This window comes from Acomys russatus, chromosome 8, assembly GCF_903995435.1.
Source record: "Acomys russatus chromosome 8, mAcoRus1.1, whole genome shotgun sequence".
In the NCBI taxonomy this organism is placed as follows: Eukaryota; Metazoa; Chordata; class Mammalia; order Rodentia; family Muridae; genus Acomys; species Acomys russatus.
The window spans coordinates 75,590,559-75,613,740 of record NC_067144.1 but is presented as its reverse complement, the minus strand read 5'-3'; the positions used below and the strand labels follow the sequence as shown (position 1 = coordinate 75,613,740).

The 23,182-nt window shown below is 48.4% G+C and overlaps 1 protein-coding gene and 1 pseudogene across 1 annotated transcript in view; both read left to right on the top strand.

The window, feature by feature from the left end:
* The window catches only part of LOC127192954 (40S ribosomal protein S19-like), an 877,505-nt pseudogene that overhangs the window by 244,205 nt on the left and 610,118 nt on the right, over positions 1–23,182 (top strand).
* Positions 15,886–23,182, top strand: part of Dscam (DS cell adhesion molecule) — a 574,658-nt gene continuing 567,361 nt past the window's right edge. Inside the window, exons 1-2 of the mRNA XM_051150389.1 lie at positions 15,886–15,936; positions 16,070–16,241. Coding sequence (XP_051006346.1) covers positions 15,886–15,936; positions 16,070–16,241 — 223 coding nt within the window. The remainder of the gene's footprint in view (positions 15,937–16,069; positions 16,242–23,182) is intronic.

The following is a 23,182-nucleotide window of genomic DNA, read 5'->3' as shown; positions in this document are numbered from 1 at the left end:
CCTGGTCTACAAAAGGAGTCCAGGACAGCCAACACAGAGAGACCCTGTCTCAAAAAACCAAAAACAAGGGGCCTGGAGAGATGGCTCAGAGGTTAAGAGCACTGACTGTTCTTCCAAAGAAGCTGGGTTCAATTCCCAGCACCCACATGGCAACTCACAACTGTCTGTAACTCCAAGACCTGACACCCTCATACAGACATGGCATGCAGGCAAACACCAAGGCACATAAGATAAAAATAAATTAATTTAAAGAAATGTTTATGTTTGTCTGTACCATGATAAACCAATGCCAGTTTGACTAGTTTCAGTAAAATAAAACACTAATTTTACCTTTAAAAAAAAAAAAAAGCTGAGGATTTAACGTGTGTGTGTGCAAAATTAAATGTTCTGACTATGGTGGCTTGAGCTTGCTATGGCTTCATGCCCACAAGCAGCATTTGCTGGACGCTGGCTACTGAAGCAGTGAGAGAGAAAAGGTCCAGATATTGAGCCACTTTAATGCGGATTGTAGAAGCTGTAGGGGATGGGCTTCCTGCCCTAAGGAAGGAGAGGAGAGAGCTGTGGTCATTCAAGGTAAGCATTCATCTTGATTATTTGGTGGGAAATATTGTCCAACATCTTTCTTTTGCATCAGTTCCAGAATGAGGAGCAAAGGCTTTGCTATCCCAGGCAAGCTTCTGGCTGTAGGGCTATCCCAGACAAGCTTCTGGCCTTAGGGCTATCCCAGGCAAGCTTCTGGCTGTAGGGCTATCCCAGGCAAGCTTCTGGCTGTAGGGCTATCCCAGGCAAGCTTCTGGCTGTAGGGCTATCCCAGGCAAGCTTCTGGCTTTAGGTTCATGGAAGGCGTTCAGTGTGACTTTGGGCCACACCCTCAAAAGGCACAGTTCTAAAGACTACAATTCTTAAAGATCAAGAGTCTCGCCGGGTGTGGTGGCGCATGTCTTTAATCCCAGCACTCGGGAGGCAGAGGCAGGCGGATCGCTGTGAGTTCGAGGCCATCCTGGTCTACAAAGTGAGTCCAGGATGGCCAAGGCTACACAGAGAGACCCTGTCTCGAAAAACCAAAAAAAAAAAAAAAAAAAAAAAAAAAAGATCAAGAGTCTTTGCGCTCCTTCTACTTTGTTCTCTCTCTTCAACCACTACTCTGTCTAGTCTGTTTTTCCTCTTTGTGAGATTTTAAGTATCCTCCCTCGCATCCTCCTTGTCACTTATCTTCTTTGGGTTGGTGCATTGTTTTATGTTTATCCTGTACTATATAGCTTAAAGTCCACTTATAAGTGAGTATATGCCATGTGTGTCTTTCTGGTTCTGGGTTACCTCAGTCAGGATGATCATTTCTAGCTCCATCCATTTGCCTGCAAGTTGCATGACTTCCTTGTTTTACTAGCTGAGAAGTATTTCATTGTGCAAATGTACCGCAATTTCTTTATCCATTCTTCAGTTGAGGGACATGTAGGTTGTTTCCAGATTCTGGCTACTGTGAATGAAACTGCTATGAACATAAGTAAGTGTCTTTGTTGTATGGTGGGGCATCTTTGGGGTCTATTCCCAGGAGTGGTATAGCTGGGTCTTGAGGTAGAGCTATTTCTAATTTTCTGAGAAAGCACTAGATTGATTTCCAAAGTGGTTGTGCCAGTTTGTACTCCCACAAGCAATGGAGGAGTGCTGCCCTTTCTCCACAAGCAATGGAGGAGTGCTGCCCTTTCTCCACAAGCAATGGAGGAGTGCTGCCCTTCCTCCACAAGCAATGGAGGAGTGCTGCCCTGTCTCCACATCCTCCCAACTATGTGCTGTCACTTGAGCCGTTCTGACTTGTGTAACATGAAATCTCGAGTCATTTTGATTTTCATTTCCCTGATAACCAAGGACGTTCAGCATTTCTTTAAGTGCATCTCATATATGAGTGTGGAGATCAGACCTTGGAGACTGGGGTGGGAGGACGGAAGGCCTGTAGAGAAAAGAGAGACTGTGGGCAGGGGCATCTCTGAGACAAGATGAGACCTAAGTCAAGGCAGGCTCCTGGGAGGCTATGAGGGGAGCTCTAGCAGAGACTCCTAGTCGCATGAGACTGAAGAGGACATCCTCTAACCAGACAAGTCTCCTAATAGAGCAAGGGGAACACCAACCCACCCACAAAAACTTGGACCCAAAATTCACCCTGCCTACAAGATGTACAGGGATAAAGATAGAGCAGAGATTGAGAGAATGTCCAACCAGTGCCTGGTCCAACCTGAGCCCCGCCCAGAGCAGAGATTGAGAGAATGTCCAACCAGTGCCTGGCCCAACCCAAGACCCACCCCATGGGAGAAAGCCAAACCCTGGCACTATTAATAATACTCTGCTGTGCTTGCAGACAGGAGTCTAGCAGAGATGGCCTCTGAGGAGCTCCACCCAGCAGCGGTTCAAAACAGATGCTGAGACTCACAGACAAACATTGGGAGATGCATGGGGAGTCCTGCGGGAAGGGGTGGGGAAGGAGAAAAGGACCTGGAGAAGACAGGAGCTCCACAAGAAGACCAACAGGGCCAAATAACCAGGGCCCAGAGGGGCTTGCTGAGACTGAAGCACCAACCAAGGACCATGCATGGACTGGGCCTAGGCCCCCTGCAAAGACGTAGCTGATGGGCAGCTCAGGCTTCATGCGGGTCCTCCCTCTAGTAAGGGGAGCAGGGGCTGACTGTGACACAGACTCTGTTGGCAGCTTTTTGATCTCTTCCCCCTGGTGGGACAGAGGAGGACACACTCAATCCTGATGCAGTTTGATGAGCTGGGGTGGCTGGGAAGTGAGGCCCCCCTTTTCAGAGGAATCGGGGAAGGGGAATGGGGGAGAGAGAGGGAGGGAGGGTGAGACTGGGAGGTGAGGAGGGATGGAGCTATCACCAGGATATAAAGTGAAAAAAAGAGATCAAGATTATTGAGAATTAAAATCACAAAAGGTGAAAATATTGAAAATATAATTTTGGAAAAAATAACTTAAAATACCCGTATTTACATTTTTCAAAGGGGAGGGGTTGTGTGAGAAAAGAGCACACATTAGGTAACTTTACAAAACAGAATAGGAAACAGTAACATATGTGCCTTTACAAGCATATACACTTAATCCAATGTCATGCGGGTCTAATACTTATGTTCAAATGGCTGTGGTTGCAAAGAAATAGGCCAAAAAGCAAAATCTGTACACATGTGTATCTGTGAATGGGGGCTGTGTACACATGTGTGCGCATGGCTAGAGGCTGTGTACACATATGTACCTGTAGCTGGAGGCCGTGTGCAGGTATGTGGCTGGAGGCTCTGTGCATACAGGTGTGTGGCTGAGGTCATCTGAAGTTAATGTGACAGTCAGCTTCAGTGTGTTGGCAAGAAGGACCACACCTTATCCAATGAGGCTCCTTCCTGTACAGCAACTCCAAACCCAAGGTTATGAGAAGTGCCATCTTCCACAGAGGCAGATGTACAGATATCTTCATGTACTGAGGGGGTTTTAACAAGGTGTGAGTGTGCTCAGTTCCATCCTCAGATGAATGTCACAATAGCGTACTTCTGGAAAGTCAATCAGCAAAGACGTGCATAAAGCAAGCCAGGACTCCCTAAAGTCTTTCTGCAACTCAGGCATCCACCAAACAGCAGCGTGGGTGCTTCCTCGTCATGCTGTGCTTATGAGCATTTTTGAATCAGTCAATAACTTCCCTGACTTGTTAGATGAGTGAGAAGAGACTTTAATTCATGAGAAGGAATTTAACTTACCAGGAGAGAAGTCAAGGCGGACACAGAACTATAAAAGCTGTAATTTGAGGCTATAGTTTTCATCCTTGGTGAGTATGTGGCCAGTCTCTTACCCAGAATTCAGTTGTCTTCTTGCGCAGCCTCCTATGCAGGTCAGTCTTAAACGTCAACTTAGCGCAACCTAGAATCACCGGAGTAGAGAAAGAATTGCTTAAATCAGATCGGTCTGTGGCCGTGTTTGTGGGGGGATTGTCTTAGGTTGGTGTAGGGAAGACCCCGCCCAAAGTGGGAAGCACCAGTTCCCTGGACAGAGGGCCCTGAGCTACCAGACAGGAGAAGGGCCGTGGAAGCTGGCAGCGGGCAGTGTCTCTCCCTGGTCTTGGCTGTGGGCATGGTGTGATGAGCTGCTTCAAGTTCCTGCCTTGACTTCCCTTCAGTCTTCAATTGTGAGCTGCAACTCAGCCTTGTAAGCCAGCTAACCCTCCGTCTCTAACTCGCTTTCTGCTCAGGGTATTTGTCCCAGCAACAGAACGAACAGAACAGCCCTCCCCCAAACCCCTACAGAGATTTTGGAGATTTTGATCCAGGATCGTGTCCTTTGGGGCTGTGAGAGGATCTGGGTTGAGGTCATTCGAATTAACTATTCATAGTAGTGGAAATGTCCCCTATCTGTGCCACCTCATGTGCAGCCACTAGCGAGGGTGGTGGCGGGTGTGGGAAATACAGACAGCACGGCTGAGGACATAAATCCATTTGTTAGTTGTTTTATTTCTTTTAAAGACTGTTTTGTCGTGGAGTGAAGGATGGCTTCACGTTCATGATGCTCCTGCCCCAGTCTCTCGTGTGCCAGGGTTGTAGGACTGTGGCATGTTTTTAGCTGACATTTTCATTTAATTTTTATTACCTAATATTTAAATCTAAGATGACTCATTTGGTGATTGGCTGACATGTTTGGATAGCATTGAATTTTATGCAGTAATCTATTTCTTAAAGATTTATTTATTTATTTGTTTGTTTGTTTGTTGTGTGTATATGTATGCACGTGTGCACACCCATGGGGCTCAGAAAAGCAATCTGTGGGAGTTGGTTCTCTCCTACCATGTGGGTCTCACTCAGGTTAGGGTCAGGCTTGGCGTCAGTTGCCTTTACCTGCCGAGCCACCTCGTTGCAGCGATCTCTTAAAGGTCACAGGTAATGACTTTTCATTCAAAGATAGATCTGAGTAGAAAGCCAAACTAAAATTAGTGAGGAAACAAATGTGTTGTGAGGTTACCTGTTCCTCCTCCACTTACTCTAGATCCCTTTCGGTGGATAATGTCTTCACAGATGTTCATCCAAGGACTGCATGTGTGTGTGCGTGTGAGGGTATATGGACATATGCACACCTCTGTGTAAAAACGGGCGTGTGCATGCTTACCTCCCACTCTTCTTTTCCTTCACAACATCCCAAGGATCCAGCTGTGTGATCTCTAGCCCCTCAGTGGCTTCTTAATGATGGCATTATGTCCCATCAGCACACCCACCATTACTGCTTTCATCAGGGCTCTACTGCTGGGTACTTGGGCTGCTCACACTGTGCTGTAAACAGCACTACAGTAACCATCCACTCCCATGTCTGCTATGTGCAGTGTGGCCAGTGCTTTCTCTGGTTGTAAGCTGCCTGAGGAAATAAATCACAGAGAAAGATTTTATTTATTTATATATCTATTTTAGTGTGTGCGTGTGTGCGCTCGTGCGCACGCGCGCGTGTGTGTGCACATGTGTGTGTCACATGTATACAGGTGTGCATGCACAAGTGTGTGTAGGTGTATGTGCATGCATGGGTCTCTGTGTGTGTGTGTGTGTGTGCATGTGTACCTGTGTGTGTGCATGTGTGATACAAGTAGAGGTCAGAAGACAACCTGTGAGGATCGGTCCATAAACTGAACTCAGGTCAGCAGGCGTGGCAAGTGCCTTTACCCCTCGACAAGTATCGTTTCGGCTGCACATATCATGACAGAAGCAGATGTTTTTTTATTCTGCTCACCTATGAACCCCTAATCCTCTGGTCCCCGATGTGCCCTGTGTACCCTGTGGCTCACGGTCTCTGCAGTGTCAGGGGCTCACCAGTCCCTGCTGATGACTGAACAGGTGTCCTAGCGGGACGTGCTGTGCTGAGATGATCCACCTGCTTCAAAGGGATCTGCTGGAGATGAAATGGGCTACACTTGTCTTCAACAGCAGAGGCTGCTGATAGCGCTGGCAATCAAATAAGATTCAATTTCAATACTCCGGTCCTATCTCTGGAGAGGTCTCATTTCTGCTGTGTCTTAAATCTAGAAATGCCCCCTGCAGACTCGTGTGGAAGGCTTAGTCCTAACCTGAGGAGTTTTAAGAATATAGTTATTAATTCTTTGAGACTTTCATACAAGGCTTTTGGCCAGATTCACCTCCGCCTCTATTCCTAACTCCTCCCAGATGGACCCCGCCTCCCTGACCTCCAATTTTGTGTCCATTTATTGATTTTTAAATAACCCAAAAGCATCTAATTTATGCTGTCCACTTACTCCCCGGGTGGGGCCATCCACCAGATGGCATTTGACCTATCAGAGTTAAAGAAAACTCACTCTCCCGCCCCGAGAGGCCATCAACTGCTCCTAGATCCTCAGCTAGGGCCTGGCGCTCACGAACCTTTCTTTCCAATCTGAGTGATGGCCTTGATCGTGTGCAGCAGCTCTTGTGTCGACAGCCACGCTGCTGTGAGCTCATGCGTCGTGTTGTCCTTCCGTCATAACAACATGTCTGCTTCACTTTGGTTCCCCCAAGCTTCTGTCTACCCCCACAACATCCATGTCACTGTCGTACCCACAGGTGCGTCTTCCCATGCCTGTCATTGTAGTTCCCAGGGTTCACAGCTGAGGAAGACTGTCGATAACCTTTTTCTCTCAACAGCACCTTCTAGTAGTGTATGGCCTAGCCAGCAGGGACTCATCCTAAACTAGTAATAATGAAGAGGTTAAGATGCCTTACAAACATTTACAGCTTCCACTTAAAATGTAAGTTGTAATAAACTTGCATAGGCATCGACGTGAGGATGTCACTGCCATGTGTTGCTCCTATCTCCCACTTCTCGATCTGGGGGGGTCTCCGCCCTCAGCCTCTCTCATATGACTCTTTTGTAAGTGTCAATCTGATCCCTTGGGCAAGATAACACTATGTGCTCTTAGGTCTAGCCTTCCTCTTTCTCCCTCGCTCTCCTCTGTCAGCCCTCCATGTATGCTGTGCCATTTCCCCATTGCTGCTCAACGTCCCTCCCATTCTCTGAAGACTTCGTCTCTGAAGATCCTTTCCAGTTAAGTTCAGTAAACAAGGCCCTTTTCCTATAATCATGTGCTCTAAGTGCTGTTTCTGTGGGGTTTTGACTCAATGTGTCTGGCATCATACGATGAACCCTCACAGGCGAGGTAGAGGAAGCTGGGGTGATGGGGGATTGAATTGGTTATTTTCTCAGGCCAACTTTCCTGGGCCATGAGATGCCCAGGTAGCTGAAGACGTTTCCAGAAGACATTAGCAGTTGAAACTATGGGATGAGTGAAGCAGATGGTTTTTTTTCAGTGTGATGAGCTCTCTAATCCACTGAGGTGTGAATGAAGCAGAAAGGCAGAAGAAGGTTCAGTCCACCTTCTGCTTGGTACCTTGAACTGGGAGGGCTCTCCATCTGTCCATTCACTGAAATGGACATTCCCTTTGGTGTTCAGCCTGCAGAGGAGAGGACGTGAGACTGCCAGGACCGTGAAAGCCAGCACCCTATAACAAAGCTCCCCCCTCCTGTGCCCTCCCCTAAGCTGATTTCTATCTTGATAAATATTTTTTCAAGATGTATTTATTTATTATGTGTACAGTGCTCTGCCTGCATGAATGACAGACAAGGGCATTAGATCTCATTATAGATGGTTGTGAGCCACCATGTGGTTGCTGGGAATTGAACTCAGGATCTCTAGAAGAGCAGCCAGTGCTCTTAACCTCTGAGCCATCTCTCCAGCCCCTTGATAAATATGTTTTGTACTTGGATCCATATATCTTACTGGCTGTTTTGCCGGAGAGCCTCCATCAACAGACTCACACCCCATCATGGAGCTTTTGTGAGGAGGTTCAGTACTGTGGGAGACTGAGGGAGACTGCCAGCTGCTCTGGGCTCTCTGAAGGACGTGGGTGACAGGGATGAGAGATGCGGACATGTGGCTGTGGGAGAGGGTAGCTTCGTCCTCTTCTTAAAGGTGCCACATCTCACAGGGAGGACTAGCACAGTTGTAAGTGGAGGCAGGGACATCCTGGATCTCAGATAGTGTCCTGTTGTGGCACACAAACCCGGCTGTGTTCCACAAAACACCTTAATTTTTACTTTTATTGCCTTTACACTTTAATTTTGGACATTTTAATCAAGGAAACAAAAGATTGAAAATGCAGATTAATAGATGGAGAAGTGACGCGGCACTACAGAGATAGCTGTTTGTGGGTTTGTGGCATAGAAGCAAACTGTGTCATGCATACAGCTTCTTGTTTAATGAACCCTTTTATTTCTTCATTTATTTATTTTTTCCATTTCTTTTTCTTCCACTTATACACTTCGGCCATCCAGGTAGCATGTATCTATATTTACTGTGCAATGTTTTTGCCCATTATAACCTCTCTTTCTCTCTCTGTATGTCGGGGGAGGGGTATTTGATTTTTTTTTTAAAATAAAACATGTTATATACTCTTGATCTTTCTTTCTTTACCTAATTAAATATGATAAAATATTCCCCCTGCTTGTACCCCTTTCTCACTTCCCTCTTCCACTCTTCTTGCCCTCCTTCCTTTCTTCTTCCCCAACTGCTCTTCAGAACAGTCCACCATTTGAATTTCTTGCTCTTACTACATTTGTCATTTAAATATTTTCTTGGTTATTTAAAAATACTCATTCATTCACCTATTGTGGTGTGGAAGTTTGAACCCAGAGCCTTGTGTGTGCTAGGCGGGCAGGCTAGCACTGAGCTACATTGTCAGCCTTTGCTAGCTTTTAAATTAAGCATTTTTTAATGAGTATGGATCCAATTTTTATGAGTATGGGTCCAATTTTACCTTATCTCTAATTGACCCGACTTTTCTTTAAACTGAGCTACTGAGACTTAGAAAGCCTAGGACAGTTTTCTTCCCGCTTTCCCGCCAACGTTTGTACCACGCGGCCTTCTCATCTTTTCTATTTTTCCTTGTCTGACTCCTTGTCCTCTCTTTTGCCCTTCTAGTCTCACTTAAAGCCGTAAAGCTTTACCAAGCACAGCTATGACAGAACTGTGGCAGTAGTGACATGGTTGTGCCTGTGTTTGCTGGCTGCTTGTCACATGTTCAAATCAAAGCTGTCCCATGGGGGACAGTTTTCATTCAAACCTCCACTTCTCCTTTGCCACAGTGCACATAAAAATCATACAGCCCGGTTGTGGCTGGAGATGTAGGAGCCTCCCGCTGACCCCTGGACTGTTTCCCTGTTCTTCTGCCCCAGGTCCACCCTAGCTCTTCCCCAGATGTTGACCCATGGACGACATTATGGAAGAGGGGTGAGGTTGCTGGGTATTTCAGAGAAGCATCCAAGGAACAGTGTCTATTAGAAGGCAGAAGTATGGTTGGTCTACTGCTGGCTGGCGGTAAGGAGTACTGCGGGATCCGTTGCCATGGTGAGGACTCTGGGCATGATGCTTCCTGACACTGAAAGGCATTGCCGTTTCAGACCAGGTCATGGTGTGAGGCTGGGAGTGGGGAAGTTGCCGAGCGTGATGGTGCCCTGGTATCTTCTGGAGGTGCTTCTGTTCACACGGGTGTCTTCCATGGACCCACGCTCACCCTGGCTTCCTTCTACCTCCTCCTTGCTTGTCAGAAAGACCCAGGATCTGAGCCCTCACCGTCTGGGCATTGGCTTGCATGATTCTGGACCTACCTGAGCCCAGGCTTCCTCTTCCAGGTGTTGGAAGGACAGTGTTGGTACCCATATCCTTGGGAGTAAGGAAGTGTAGTGACCACATAAAGACGATTCAGAGATGGACATGCTCCCTCTGAGCAGCCGTCCACGTGGCACCCAAAGGGCCCTGTTGAAAAAGATGGAACATTTGCCACAGCTCAAGTAACCCCAGGATGACTCTGGCCCTGATGGCATGGACATGGGAGAGCTGGTGGGCTGACCAACTCAGCTACCGCCCAGGCCCAGATCCAGGAGTCTGAACTGGTCCACCCTAACATTTACTCCATTGATGATGTTCTGTCATTGATGATGATCCATTAGAGAGCATGAAAGGGCCTGTCCTGCTGAACCAAAGCCACAGAATCTTCATGGCTCAGTAGCAGTAGATCTATCTGAGAGGAGTCCGTGTGAGGTCTAGTATTGATGGTGTAACAGAAGCCAGAGGTCTCGAACCAGAACAGTGGCTCTTTGCAATGAATATTTGTAAATAAAGCTGCAGGGCACACTGTGACACACCACAGCTTCCACAGTGATATATATATATATATATATATATATATATATATATTTTTTTTTTTTTTTTTTTTAATTTTTCTTTTAGGGGGGTTACAAGGATGGAGGGTGGATATGGAAGGACTCAAAAATGAGTGATACTGGGGTACATGATGTGAAATTCACAAAGAATAAATAAAAAATAGGGGAAAAAAGAAAATACACTACACAGAAACATACAGTTCACAGACCCATAGCACCCAAGCACTATTTGCACACGCACACGCGCACATCACACACACACACACACACACAGTTGAATTAATGTGCCAATTTAAATGACATAGCCCATTTCAGAACACTGTAATTATTATCTGAATTTTCCATTAAATTAGAAGATTCAGTGAGTCTGTCTTGGCTGTCTTCTTAGATTCTTTCAAAGGAGTTGAAGTGTGTAGGAAGTGCCAACCCTGTATGTGCAGACAGATCAATTCATGTGTACATATAACCCTTATATGTACCCCAACCTCAATGGTCGTCTGAGACAAGTAGGCACTGTGACCCCATTTTCTATGACAAGAAACAAAATGAGAGATGAAGTCGGGATCTCGCACTAAGCTTGGGGTGCACCTGCGCAGGGGTGACTTCTGCTGTTGTTACTTGTTGGTTTATTGTTTTGAGGCAAAGTCTCACTTTGTAGTGCAGGCTACCCCCAAACTTGCCATCCCTCTGCCTCAGCCTTCTAAATCCTGAGATCATAGGTTGTGCCCCCAGGAACACTCAATGTAAGTGAGGGTGGTAAGTTTCAGGACCTCGTCCCAGGCCACTTGACCCCTGATTTAAGGCATCCCAGTCTCAGGAGGTAGATTGTTTTCTGTCTGACCCATCAACAGACAAGAATCATTCACAATGCCTCACAACATGGCCTTATTTGGTAGTAGGGTCACACAGGTTGCAGATGTGATTAGCTTAGATGTGGCTCTCCCACTGCATAATAAAACACTTTGTCCAAAAGCAACTTAGAGGAGGAAGGGGTTTGTTTTAGCGTATACTTCCAGGTCAGTCCGTCGTTGAGGGGGTTCATGCTAGGAACTTGAAGGCAGAAACTCTGGAGGAACACAGTTTACTGATTTTACCCAGCTTCTCTCTCTCTCTCCTTCTCTCTCTCCTTCTCTCTCTCTCTCTCTCTCTCTCTCTCTCTCTCTCTCTCCCTCTCTCTCTCTCTCCCCCTCTTTCTCTCTCTCCCTCCCTCCCTTCTTCCCTTCCTCCCTCCCTCTCTCTCTACCCCCCTCTCTCGCTCTCTGTCTCTCTCTCCCTCCACCCCCTCTCCTTTATTTATTTAATTACAGCCTGATCCCAGTGGGGTCCCCCCCTCTTCCCAGTCAGTCCCACCCTCATGCTCCCTTCCCCATTTCTCTTGTCCTTCTCAGCGAATCGGAGGCCTCCAAGGGGCAGCAAACCACCCTGGCACCTCAAGTCACAGCAGAACTGGATGCATCCTCTGCTACTGAGGCCTAACAAGGCAGTCCAGCTAAGGGAGAAGGATCCAGAGGCAGGCATCAGAGTCAGAGACAACCCCTACTCCCATTGTTAGGAGATCCACATGTTGACCAAGCTGCACATCTGCTACCTATGTGTAGGGGTCTAGGTCCAGCCCATGCTTGCTCTTTGGTTGGTGCTTCAGTCTCTGTGAGCCCCGATGGCCCAGGTTAGTTGACTCTGTAGGTCTTCTTGTGGTGTCCTTGACCCTTCCGGCTTGCTCCATCCTTCCTCCCATCGTTCCACAGAACTCCCCTAGTTTGGACTATTGTTTGGTTGTGGATCTCTGCATCTGTTTCCATCACCTGCTGATGAAGCCTCTTTAGCACGGAGAATGTGAAATTCTCATCCACCTGGATGAAGCCGCATGAAGAGTTAGCTTAGGCTCCTGTCTGCAAGTGAGGCAAAGTAGCATTAATAGTGACAGAGGTTGGCTCCCTCCCATGAGGTGGAGCAGTCATTGGTTTACCATCCCCTCAGTCTCTGGTCATCCAGATTTCTTATACAGCCCAGGACCACCTGCCTGAAGGTGTTGCTGCCCGCGTGGGCCGGGCCCTCCTGCGGCAATGAACAATCATGGCACTCGCCATCAGACACACCTACAGAGCAGTTCTGGTCTAGGCAATTCCCGAGTAGAGTGTCTTAGGTCACCCCAGTCGTGTGTCAAATTTACAGTTAAGACTAACAAGAACAGAGTTCATGCTGCAGTAGGGCGAGTCCCTAATTTCCCATAAGGCCCATGTGACCAAAATGGCTGATACATGAAACTTGAGGGGGTGGTATTTGGGTTCACAGTTTCAGAGGGCTCATCTCACAGTTGCATGGTACCAAATGCTTGGGCAGAATATTTGGGCGGCATCCGGATCATGTAACAGAGGACATTCTTCTCACATGGAAATGAAATGAGAAGAAGGAATACAGGAAGAAACTAGGGTAAAATATATCCTCCAAGACATGCCTCCACAGTGACTTACTTTATTCGCCCAGGCCACACCTAGTCCTCTTCACCACTTCTGAAGGCCCTTACTGTAGATTAGTCAGGACCCTCGGTGTCAAATGATATCTGAAAAGGCCTCACAATCAGTCCCAGAGGTGCCTTACTAACCTAGGAAGCCTTTTCTCATCTAGTCAAGCTGATAAACAAATTAAGCATTACAGTGCCTCGGTTAGGCAGGTGTTGGGGGTTTATCGCTAACCGGAAGTGAGTCTCTGATCTCACGAGGCTCACAGCTAAGTGATCCACACTCATGTCTGTATTGAAGCACGTGATGTGGACATGTACAAGTCTTTGACGGAAGCCCGTGAAGGTGCATTTGAAAGCCAACCACAGGGTTGGGCCCAGTGCCCCGCATGGTATCTCCATGTTCCTGAGAGTCTTGAGAGTGTTCCTCAGAAGATAGAGTGCTCCACACTTTCCGACTTGAGCTTTCTAGTGATAGTGCCCTTGGACACATCTTTTCTGAGTCAATGAGGCCTTGTTTCCTGAGCTATCCCCACAAGCTGCTCTTGGGGAGGGCTCTGGGCTGCCCATCTATCTTTACCTGAGAAACGGGCCTCTGGGGTTGTGCTGTAGGAGAGAATGCTGTGGGCGGCAGCATTCCCTAGGCTAGGACCCCAGCTTCCATGAAGACGAGAAAGTAAGCTGAGCACAAGCAAGGACGGACTGTGTCACTGAATTGTGAGCCGAAATAAACTTTCTCCCTTGAGTTGCTTTCATTGTTTTGTTTTGTTTTTTTTAAATCATATCAAGAAAAAAGTATGAAAAAAGAAAAGAAATGAAGACAACACCCCTGTCTATGTGGTCTCTGGGTCTTTCTCAGTCTCTGCTGCTGTGGGTTGTGCTTTTTTCAGTGGACGGCCTTTTTTACTGCCATTGCTCACTGTCTATGAGGAGATCTGGATGTGCACACCTGAATGAGGTAGGTTGGCTGTGTACTGGGAGGCGCCCAGAGTGGGGCGTGGCATTGACTGTCCTACTGCAGACTGGCACTGTCATACATGTCCCACAGCCGTGCGAGTCTTGGGGCCACCTCTGAACCAGGCACCGAGGACAGCTTCTCAGTGTGGGTGTGCACTCACTTGGGCATCTCCTGTGACCTTGGGACAGTGGTCCCTGGGATGGAGGATGCTTCCCTATTCTCAATCATGGGTGGAAGGCAAAGAAGCCAAACAGCAGATGCCGGCCACTTATGTGGCCCTGGATCGCTTGGTAGCAGCTTGGCATCAGCTGTGCCCTTGCCAACTAGCCCCAACAGGGTGAAGCAGTAAACAGCAGGGCCAAAAGACGCTGTAGAGGAAAGGACAAACTTTTTAATAGGGGTTGTTGTTGTTTTTGCTAGTTTGTTTGTTTTGTTTTCCGAGACAGGGTTTTTCTGTGTAGCCCTGGCTGTCCTGGAACTCTCTTTGTAGACCAGGCTGGCCTCAAACTCATAGAGATCCATCTACCTCTGCCTACTGGAGTGCTGGGATTAAAGGTGTGTGCTACCACGCCGGGCTTGCTGGGAGGTGCGGGGGGGGGGGGTGGGGTGGGGTGGAGGAGGGCGGGTGGTGTGTTAAATGATGTATTTCCTCCCTTTTGCAAAAGGGGCTGTCATGCTCCAACCCAGAACCTTTGCCACCGCTGGCCTTGGGGACCAGGCACTAGGCCTCAGAGCACCACAACCATTATAGTTAGAATGCTGATAATTTCACTTTGCATGCCGGGGCAGGGAGGCTTATGAGACATGCATGTATGCCTAAATCTGATAAGTAGGGGCAGTGGTTTGACCCTGACCTGGTCTGGCCCAGCTTTGTCTTGAGTGCTTAGCTACCAAGGCCCAGCTGTGCCATAAGATGGTTGAAACGCATGAACTCCTGTGGACTAAAGGAACGGAAATCAGGCCCACAGCCTGCCACCACAGCTTTGGGGAACAGGGAGTGAACACTGCATACAAAGGCAGAGGACACTGGGGTTCCACGTGTGGCTGGCAAGGCTTGGAGGCGCAGCCTGAGTGGGCGGCAGCACGTGATCACCTACAGCTGCAGAGCAATGGCAGCCAGTGCCGCGGCGGCGTCAGGGCTCAGCTGACCCTTCCTAACACATAGGGCCTGGCCATCTTGTGCCCAGCCCTGGTAAAGCACCATTTTATTTCTGCCTCGACATTTGCTTTTGCTAGGCTATTCTGTGAGCTGTCTTAGGGGTGCCTAATCCGGAAGAACACTGTAGTCCAGGCAGAAGATGCCCCATGCCTGGGAAACTGTCTCCATTTCCCATGAGATGGTCCCTTCCTCCCTTCCCTCAAAGCTTTCCCAGCCCACCGCCCTATTTGTGTGCATTCAATCTTAGACCTAAAATTGAAGCACATTCTGACCCTGTAGGTCATTATTTTGTAAAGTGCTGGCTATGGACATGCACCCTTGGAAGGGCCTTTGTTGAAATAATACCTTTACTTCAAGATCTTTTTGAAGACCCTTTTGGGCATGGTCTGCCGTCTGCATAGTGCCAAGAAAGGGGTTGCATGTTGGGACTTAGACACAGAATCAGCTATTTTAATCAGTTTTTATGCACCACTCAGAGATCAAAATTAGAATCGCTCATGTTTGCATCCTAGTATGTATTCAAGATAATTAAAAATCAGCCAGTGAAGTCAGAGAGCTCTTCCCAGGAGCCCCGAGGACTCCGAGGCAACATTTCCCTCTAGGCAGATGGACTAGACTTTTCAGAGAGTCAATACGGACTCCGAATCCTGCTGCACATAGCCTCAAAACTGCTAACGCCTCGCGGTCACCTCTGCCTGGCTGGCACCCTTCCGGAGTGGTCAGCCCCGGCTGCATCTCATTAACAACCTGCAAGAACAGAGCTACACATGATGGCCTGTGTGGGGACGAATCTCTGAGCCTCTGAGCCCTGGGTCCCGCCGACTGCGTGATCCACCGCACTCCTCTGCTGCTGCTTTAAGACTGCAGAGCGCCCCAGCGGCCAGAGCAGGGGAGGGGTCCCCGCTCGCCTCCGCGCGCGGCCCGCCGGGCTCAGGCAGGGAAGGGCAGCACAGGGGACCCGGCGCCCGAGGCCGCCGCAGCAGGATGAGCCTGGCCGCGCGCCTGCTGCCTGGCTGCGGAGGGTGAGGCCGGCGCCCCGGAGGCCGCCGCCTGGCCGCGCTGCGCATCGGGGGGCGCCCGGCATGAGCTCGCGCCCGCGGCTGCGGCTGTGCGCCCGCGCCTGGCTGCCCGCGGCCCGCTGAGCCGAGCCGAGCGCACGGCGCACCTGGGCTGTGTCCGCGGCGCGGGGCGCGGCGCCCGGGAGCAGGTGTGCGGGGGCGCAGCGTGCGGGGAGCGCGGCTGGGCGGCTGGGCGGCCCCCGGGCAGGTGGCGGGCGGCGAGCGGAGCCGGGCCGGGCGCGGCGGAGCGCAGCGCAGCGCAGCGCGGGGGGCGAGGCCGGCGCGTGGCTCGCTCGCTGGCTCGCTGGCTCGCGGGAGGCCGGGCAGCAGCAGGGGCATGTGGATACTGGCTCTCTCCTTGTTCCAGAGCTTCGCGAATGGTGAGCCTTGCGGTCTGCGCTGATTCCTGTCTGGGAAGGGGCGGTGGGTGCGGTGTACGGGGCTGGATGCATGGGTGAAGTCTTTTCCCTTTTCCTTCCCTATCCGGGTTGGAATGTTCATGCATGCGTTTATTTATTTATTTAAAAATATATTTGCATTGCTTTAGGAGAGGTTAGTTAAGCGGTACTGAGAGGAGGTCGGTGAGGCACCACTCAGCAATCTCTGGAAGCAGCCTACCTAGCTAGCTAGCCAAGTGCCAGCTCAGAGCCCAACTCCAGAGCTAGACAGCTACCTCATCAGAGCCAGCCAGGTTTGGGGAGAAGAGAGGGGATGATCGCCACTGAATATCACAACCAGAAAAAAAAAAAAAAAAAAAAAAAGGACATGGCGTTAGTAGTAGCAGCGCAGGCAGGTGCAGGGGTCAATTAAGACAGAAGCCTTCGGGTTCTGCGCTCTTGATCTCTGAAGCCTCTGCTTTAATTCTGCTACAGTTCATCCTTGAAGGTTGTGTGAAAGATGCGGTTGTCTGCATCCCCCTCGTCCCCTGGACACTACATGTTCCTCGCAGTAGTGTATGTAAAAATATGCACTGCTAAGCATTACATCATCTGTAATGTTGACAGATTTTTTTAAAAAATCACCTGTACACTTGTAAAAGTGAAATCGGTGAATGTTGTACATAACACCCCCCGCCCCCATGTTCAGCTCAGCATTGCATGCTTTCTTCCTGGTATTTAGAAAGCTATTGCCTTTGATGGAGTCAGACCCAATTAGTAAGTGTGTCTGCACCTTAGGCTGCCTGTCACAGGGTAAATATGAACTTACATGTATGAATGGCTTTCTCTCATGTGGCAAAGAGAGGTAATTGTCACCATTTGGTATCGCAGAGAAGCATCCAGGGCTTTAATCCCCATCTCAAATTTTGGAACATCTGCATAAAACGTATAACCTGCTGACAGTTAAAATTAAACCATTATACCCAGGAGGGAAGGAAGGAAGGAGGGAAAGAGGGAGGGAGAGAGGGAGGGAGGGAGAGAGAGAGGAAGAGGAGAGAGAATATATGAATATGAGAGAATGAGAATGAATATATCTGTTCTCTACAAGAAAACAGAAGAAGGAGAAGCCAAGGGGAGGCTGTAAGGTTTTTCAGGAAGATTCCCAGGGAAGCCGTAAGCACTGGCTGCATTTTCTTTGCGGATTTAGAGAGTGGCTAACCCACAGCCAAAGCAAGGACATGATGTTTCCCAGGTTAAAAAAATATGACTAAGAAAAAAAAATGGAGTCAAATGAGGAAGGTTCCCCCAAATTCACACAAAAACAGTCCTTTGGCTCTTTAATATAACTGAAAGCAGTGACAAGAGCTTTCATCTTCAGATTGCCTCCCAGGGGGGAAAATTACAACAAGTTCTGACAAGACACCCCCTTTCCCAGAGGGCACTAGCTCTGTCCTGCCTCCTTGGGGATTCACCTGGGGGGACAGCTGTGCTTCTGAGCATGCAGTCAGGTCTTGAGAACCATCCTTGCTGCTTGCCGCTCTAATGGGAGAGCACAGAAAAGCCCCAGATGTTTGCAGATGTGCCCCAAAGCCAACACGCCTTGACAGCCTGTTTCCCTGTCAATATGACATATCCAGACTCCTTGGAAAGGCCTGGCCTATTTGATGAAGAGGGAGTTTCACTCTGGGGAGAAATAGGTGATTCAGGATGGTGAGCCAAGCTATTCCGGTTGGCAGCCAACTAGCATCTAATTTTTTCAGTGTGAGATATATATGGTGAGCATGGTACAGAAGAAATTATAATAGTCTCTGATACAGAGATGCTATAAATGTCTATGATTTTTTTTAAAAGATCAGCATTTCATAACTAAAATATAACTATATAAAGAATTCTATGCAGTGTTCAAATTGAGTGACTTCTACCATATGGAAAATATATGCAAAGATTGCTCATGTGCACCTGGGTAGAGTCATGCAAGAATTATCTGCAAGACTTTTAACATCTGTTGCGAGAACCAGTTATTGTTGCAGTAAAATGCACAGGCAAGTTGCTCTGACCCCATCAGCGGATGGCCAGGGAGCCACCTTATGTAAAAATGGTCCTTTCTTTATGTGAGCAAAGCCTGAGTCTAGAGGCTTGTGTGTGTGTGTGCGTGTGTTTATATGTGTGTATGTGTGTGTATGTGTATAGGCATGTGTGTGTGTGTGTGTGTATTTTCTGGGGATGATATGTTCAGGAAATACTATGTAAAATATCATAAAATATACAGCCATGGTAAAATAAGAGCTTGGTTTAAAATGCTTCCTTTGATAAAACTACATTTCAAAAATATGAGACTAAACACTACCCATCTATATGATGGAGCCTTTTTTTTTTTTTTAATTTTCTGATCAGCAATTGTAATATTTTGGCCTATCTTCATTTTGAAAAATACCCAAATGTGTGGTAAGACCCAAAGTGAATATTGCTAGGCCTCAGACACTAAAATGCTTATTATAGTCATTTTTCTTTTTCATTTGTAAAAGATTATGCAATTGTATATTTGGGGGAGGGTACGAAGCAGGTCTGTGTTTTAGACAGTCTGTCTTCATCTGAACAGTAGAAAGCATGTAATGGGGGGGTACGTTTGTTTCTCAAAGCCATGCTGCTGGGCAGACTACAGAGGATATTTGGGGCAAAGACCAGAAGCAAGAGACCAGTCCCGGTATGGGTTAAAAGCTTGTGAGTGACCTCACCTGAGGAGGTTCAGGGAGCCTGTGTGGCAGCCAAAGGGACCTCTAATACCCTGGAGATAGTCACAGGAGACCCTTAGGGGCACATGTGTCTGCAGATACGTGCGGCTGCATGTGTTCTCAGCATGAACGCCTGCCGCCGCTGCGCCGGCTCTCTGCACAGGGTCTCTGGATTTAAACCCAGCGAGTGCTTTCTAGTGTAATGCTCCTCACGAGAGTAGAGGTGGGCTCCAAACATGCAAAATGGGGGGGGGCAGTGTGCAGATTTATATGGCTGCATCTCTGCAGCTGGTTTCACACACACACACACACACACACACACACACACGCATGCATGCACATGCACCCTTGACATTGGCTTTTCTTTGGCCATGAGATTTTGAGCTTCACTGCACTGTGCTCTCAGGCTCCCTGAGCCTAGTTAGCTGTGGTAAGAGAGGGTGGCGTGACAGTGGTGAGACAGGCTTATGATGAAGGACACACCGAGTGTGAAGCACCTTTGGGACTCTGAAGATCACATGACAGGGCATTACAGACCAGACACCTGATATTTTAGTCAACCATGGAAGCAGTTTGTTTTTTTTTTTAAAATACTGGTGCATCTTGAAGGCCTCCAAGGTGATATTTTAAATGTTAGTTTTCATTGAAATACATAAGAAAAAAAAATGTTCTTTCTCTCCCATATTTATACAGCAGGGTGAAATTATCTCTGGTAATTTCGGGGTTCATCTAAAATTCCTAGGCCTTTGCACAGAAGCTGCATGCCCCTACAAGATGCCCTCTGTAGGCAAACAAAATGCCAGGCAGACCTTTAATAAATGCCAGCCAATCGGCCTCCTTTCCTTCACTCTTCTCCTTGCCACTTGGGTGTCACCAAGGGTTCCCTGCTGCCTGGGAGAATCGGCAAATCACAGGGCACACCCTCCACCGTACAGTGTGCTGCTGGGGAACGGAATTTTGAAAAAAAAAAAAAATCCCCAAGGCTGAGTAGGAGTCAGTTCAGTGCCATGGAAACTTAACGTAAAGGGGGAGGGGCCGGCTTGCCATCTATGGGCACTGTGGGAAATGGGAGTGCATTTTGTTTGTTTGTTTTAAAATAAAGCAATGGGTTCCCCCATTTCCTGCATTTACAAAATCTTCATTATGAATGTGGCTAAGCAAAAATTAAAGTGGCAATAGGTAGAGCACTGGGGATGTTTTTAGACTGAACACTCCCATTCTCCTGGATTTTTAGTGAGGTTCACCTAAGCTAGGTAGGTGCCCTGGGGCTACCCATGTATACAATGGGCGTTTTCTTGGCCATGGCACCTGGGTACATGCTGAGCCTAGAGGGCAGGCACTGTCAGCCTGGGAGACACTGGGTTGCTGCTACCTGCATGTCAATTGTGTCCCCGCCATAGGACACTAGTGGGCGGCAAACCTCACCAGACTCCTGCAGCAAGCTCTCTACAGAGCAGGCAAACCTCCGCCTCCGAGGATGCTCCACACACTTGTCTAGGGCTTTCCTGAGAAGCAGCCTCCCCAGTGTCCCTCAAGTTCATTCCGTGGAGACTCTATGGCTCGGGAGGTGGGGGTTTACACATGACGATTATGTTCAGGGCTTGGCTGGTCGGAGGCGATCTGAGCCTTTGTTTTCATTTGTGCAAAGGAGGGTGAGGCTTGTAACAATGTCTCCAATCCCAGAAGATGCATGGAGGGAAGGGAGGTGTCTGAAGGCCACGGATCAACAGGGAAGTGCATCAGTGTCCTCCCTTGCACACCGGCGAAGGAGTCCAGGGGTGGCATGTGCATCTTGGAAAGGGGCAGCTCCTTGCCTGACTGGCTGACCTTCCAATGTCATTCCAGGAAGCTGCGGGGCCTCTCCTCTGCTGCTGGTGACAGGGGCGCGCTGCATGTCCGCAGTCTGTCAATCTCCCGCAGCTGTGCCTTCAAGGCTCTAGGGGCCTGGATCGGCACTCCCATCCCCACCCCCCCCCCCACACCAGGCAGCACCTGTTCCTCTGGACCTGCCTTAACTCTTCATGTGTAGAGGATCTGGACTCGGAAATTCTCAGCTCACCTCTGCCTGTTCCCCCACCCCCACCCCAACTGTATTCACATCCCTTAATGCTTTGAAAATACAAGCTAATTCAAAGTTGTATTTCCTTAGCTAAGCGCTTAGGGAGAATGGAAGACTCCCGGGCAGCCCTGTAGTGTATGCGTGCTGTTATGAATTCTGAGGGGAGCATCAGAGTGCCTTCTGCAGGCAGCACACTATCGTCCACCTGGGCTGCAGGAAGGAAGAGCCGATGGGAAGGGAAGATCCCTGAAATTAGTTCAAAGGTCAGACAGCTTCTGCCCAGATGCTCAGAGGGCTGGGTTCAGCCTCCATGATCTTTCCTAAAGCCTTGGGTTTTGCTCTGATAGCTTCAGGGAAATCTATGGCTTGCCTGAGAAGTGACCAAATCACAATGGATGCCACAATGCACAGGCTAAGATGTCCACTATGCCCAAGTGTGTCCTTTGCACAAAGCAGAGCACATGGAAGCCCAGGTGGAAGAGGGGAGAGAGAAGGTGAGGGAGAGGGTGAGGGAGTGGGTAGAGGTGGGGGAGAGAGAGAGGGAGAGGGAGAGGGAGAAGGTGAGGGAGAGGGACAGGAACAGGGACAGAGAGAGAGAGAGAGAGAAAACATAGGCTTGTGTCCTTCTTTCTCTGGCTTCTTTCTAGCCTCCTTCCCATCGTAGGTTCTTCACCCAGTTTGCTCTCTTGCCTTCTTCCGCTTCAGCTCTGTAAGAAGAGTGGGTGAGCAGCTGGCAGCTTCCCTCAGCCTGCCTCTGCTGTCTGTCAAGTAGGTGGCCTCTGGCAGGAGAAGCATTTAGGGCTCTACAAATGACTGTGTGATGTGCAGTCTTACAGAGGTGAATCATGTGGATGCTTTCTCTTGGTGACATGGCCTGCCTCTGGTATCCCCAGGTGCCTTTCTTGGGGTACAGTGGGGCTGGTGCCTCAGCCAGTGATTTTATTTAGGCATAGGGAGCTTTGCTCTCAATTGGCAAGGTTTGGATAGTGCCTGTCTATTCTGGACTCTAGCTAGAAACAGCAATCTGACATTTAAGCATATCAGAAACTCCTGAGAATAATTTAAAAAAATACAACTCAAGCCTTTGAGTTTTAAGGCCTTAGTCGTGCCCTATAAGGTCACATTACCATTTTCTTAAGTCTCAAATGGCTACAGGTCTCTTGTCAATATCTTATTTTGCAGCAGAGTTGATAAAGTTGGTACCTCATTAGGGTAACATGAAAAGATTATATTTTAATTGTTGTTAAGGTCCCAGTGTTATATATAAGGATGTGACGTTCTAAAGCTTATAGTGGACGTCTCTTGATTTTTGGAGATTAGCGCTTATTCTGTATTGAACAACATGGATGATTAATTCTCTTAGACTATGTAAATATATAAATATTAAAACCACTTAATAGAGAGAGGATCCAGCCTCATAGGCGTATGAGGAGGCAACACAGGCGATGGGGGGATGGGGGGCGGGTATTGATGAATCTTGCCTAAATCCATGTTTCAGTTTTTTTTCTTCTTCTTCTTCTTCAGAAGACAGTGCGTAAGATTTAAGAGTGAGCAAGCAGTCCTATTTATAGAAAGCCAGTTTGAAATGCAGGGGCAAAGAACCTGAAAGAAAGATATAGAAACCATGAGAGGTTGGCTCCACTCTAAACGTGGGCTTTCCCTGGGTTCCTGCCACCATACTGGACTCTGTAGAAGAAACAAGGCAACTCACCCTGTGGAAGTGTCGAGAAACTGAGCCTGACTCTGCAGAACACCCTGGAGGTTCACTCAGTCCTCCCTGGGCTAGGGGAGGGGCTCAAGTGAGGAGGACCTTGTCTTTGCGGCGGCATGGCCGCTAATATTTATTCCACAGTAAGTACGGCCTCCCCGAGAGACTCCACAGCGGAACACCAGGGGGATGGAATCAACGTGCAGGTCCAGAGAATAGCAATTACCAAGAGAGAGAGAAGGGCTTACACCGAGGATCTTGTTATTGTCACAGGGTCCTCCTTGCTAACCTGTTATTAAAGTCTGGGAATTTAAATTGAGCCACTCACACTTCTAATTGGTCAGACCTGATGGGGCAGGAGACACAGCTACGGGCTGTGTGATTGATGTAAATGTTGTTGGACAAGGGGAAAGGAACACAGCTTTTAGATGCAAGAATCTTTCTT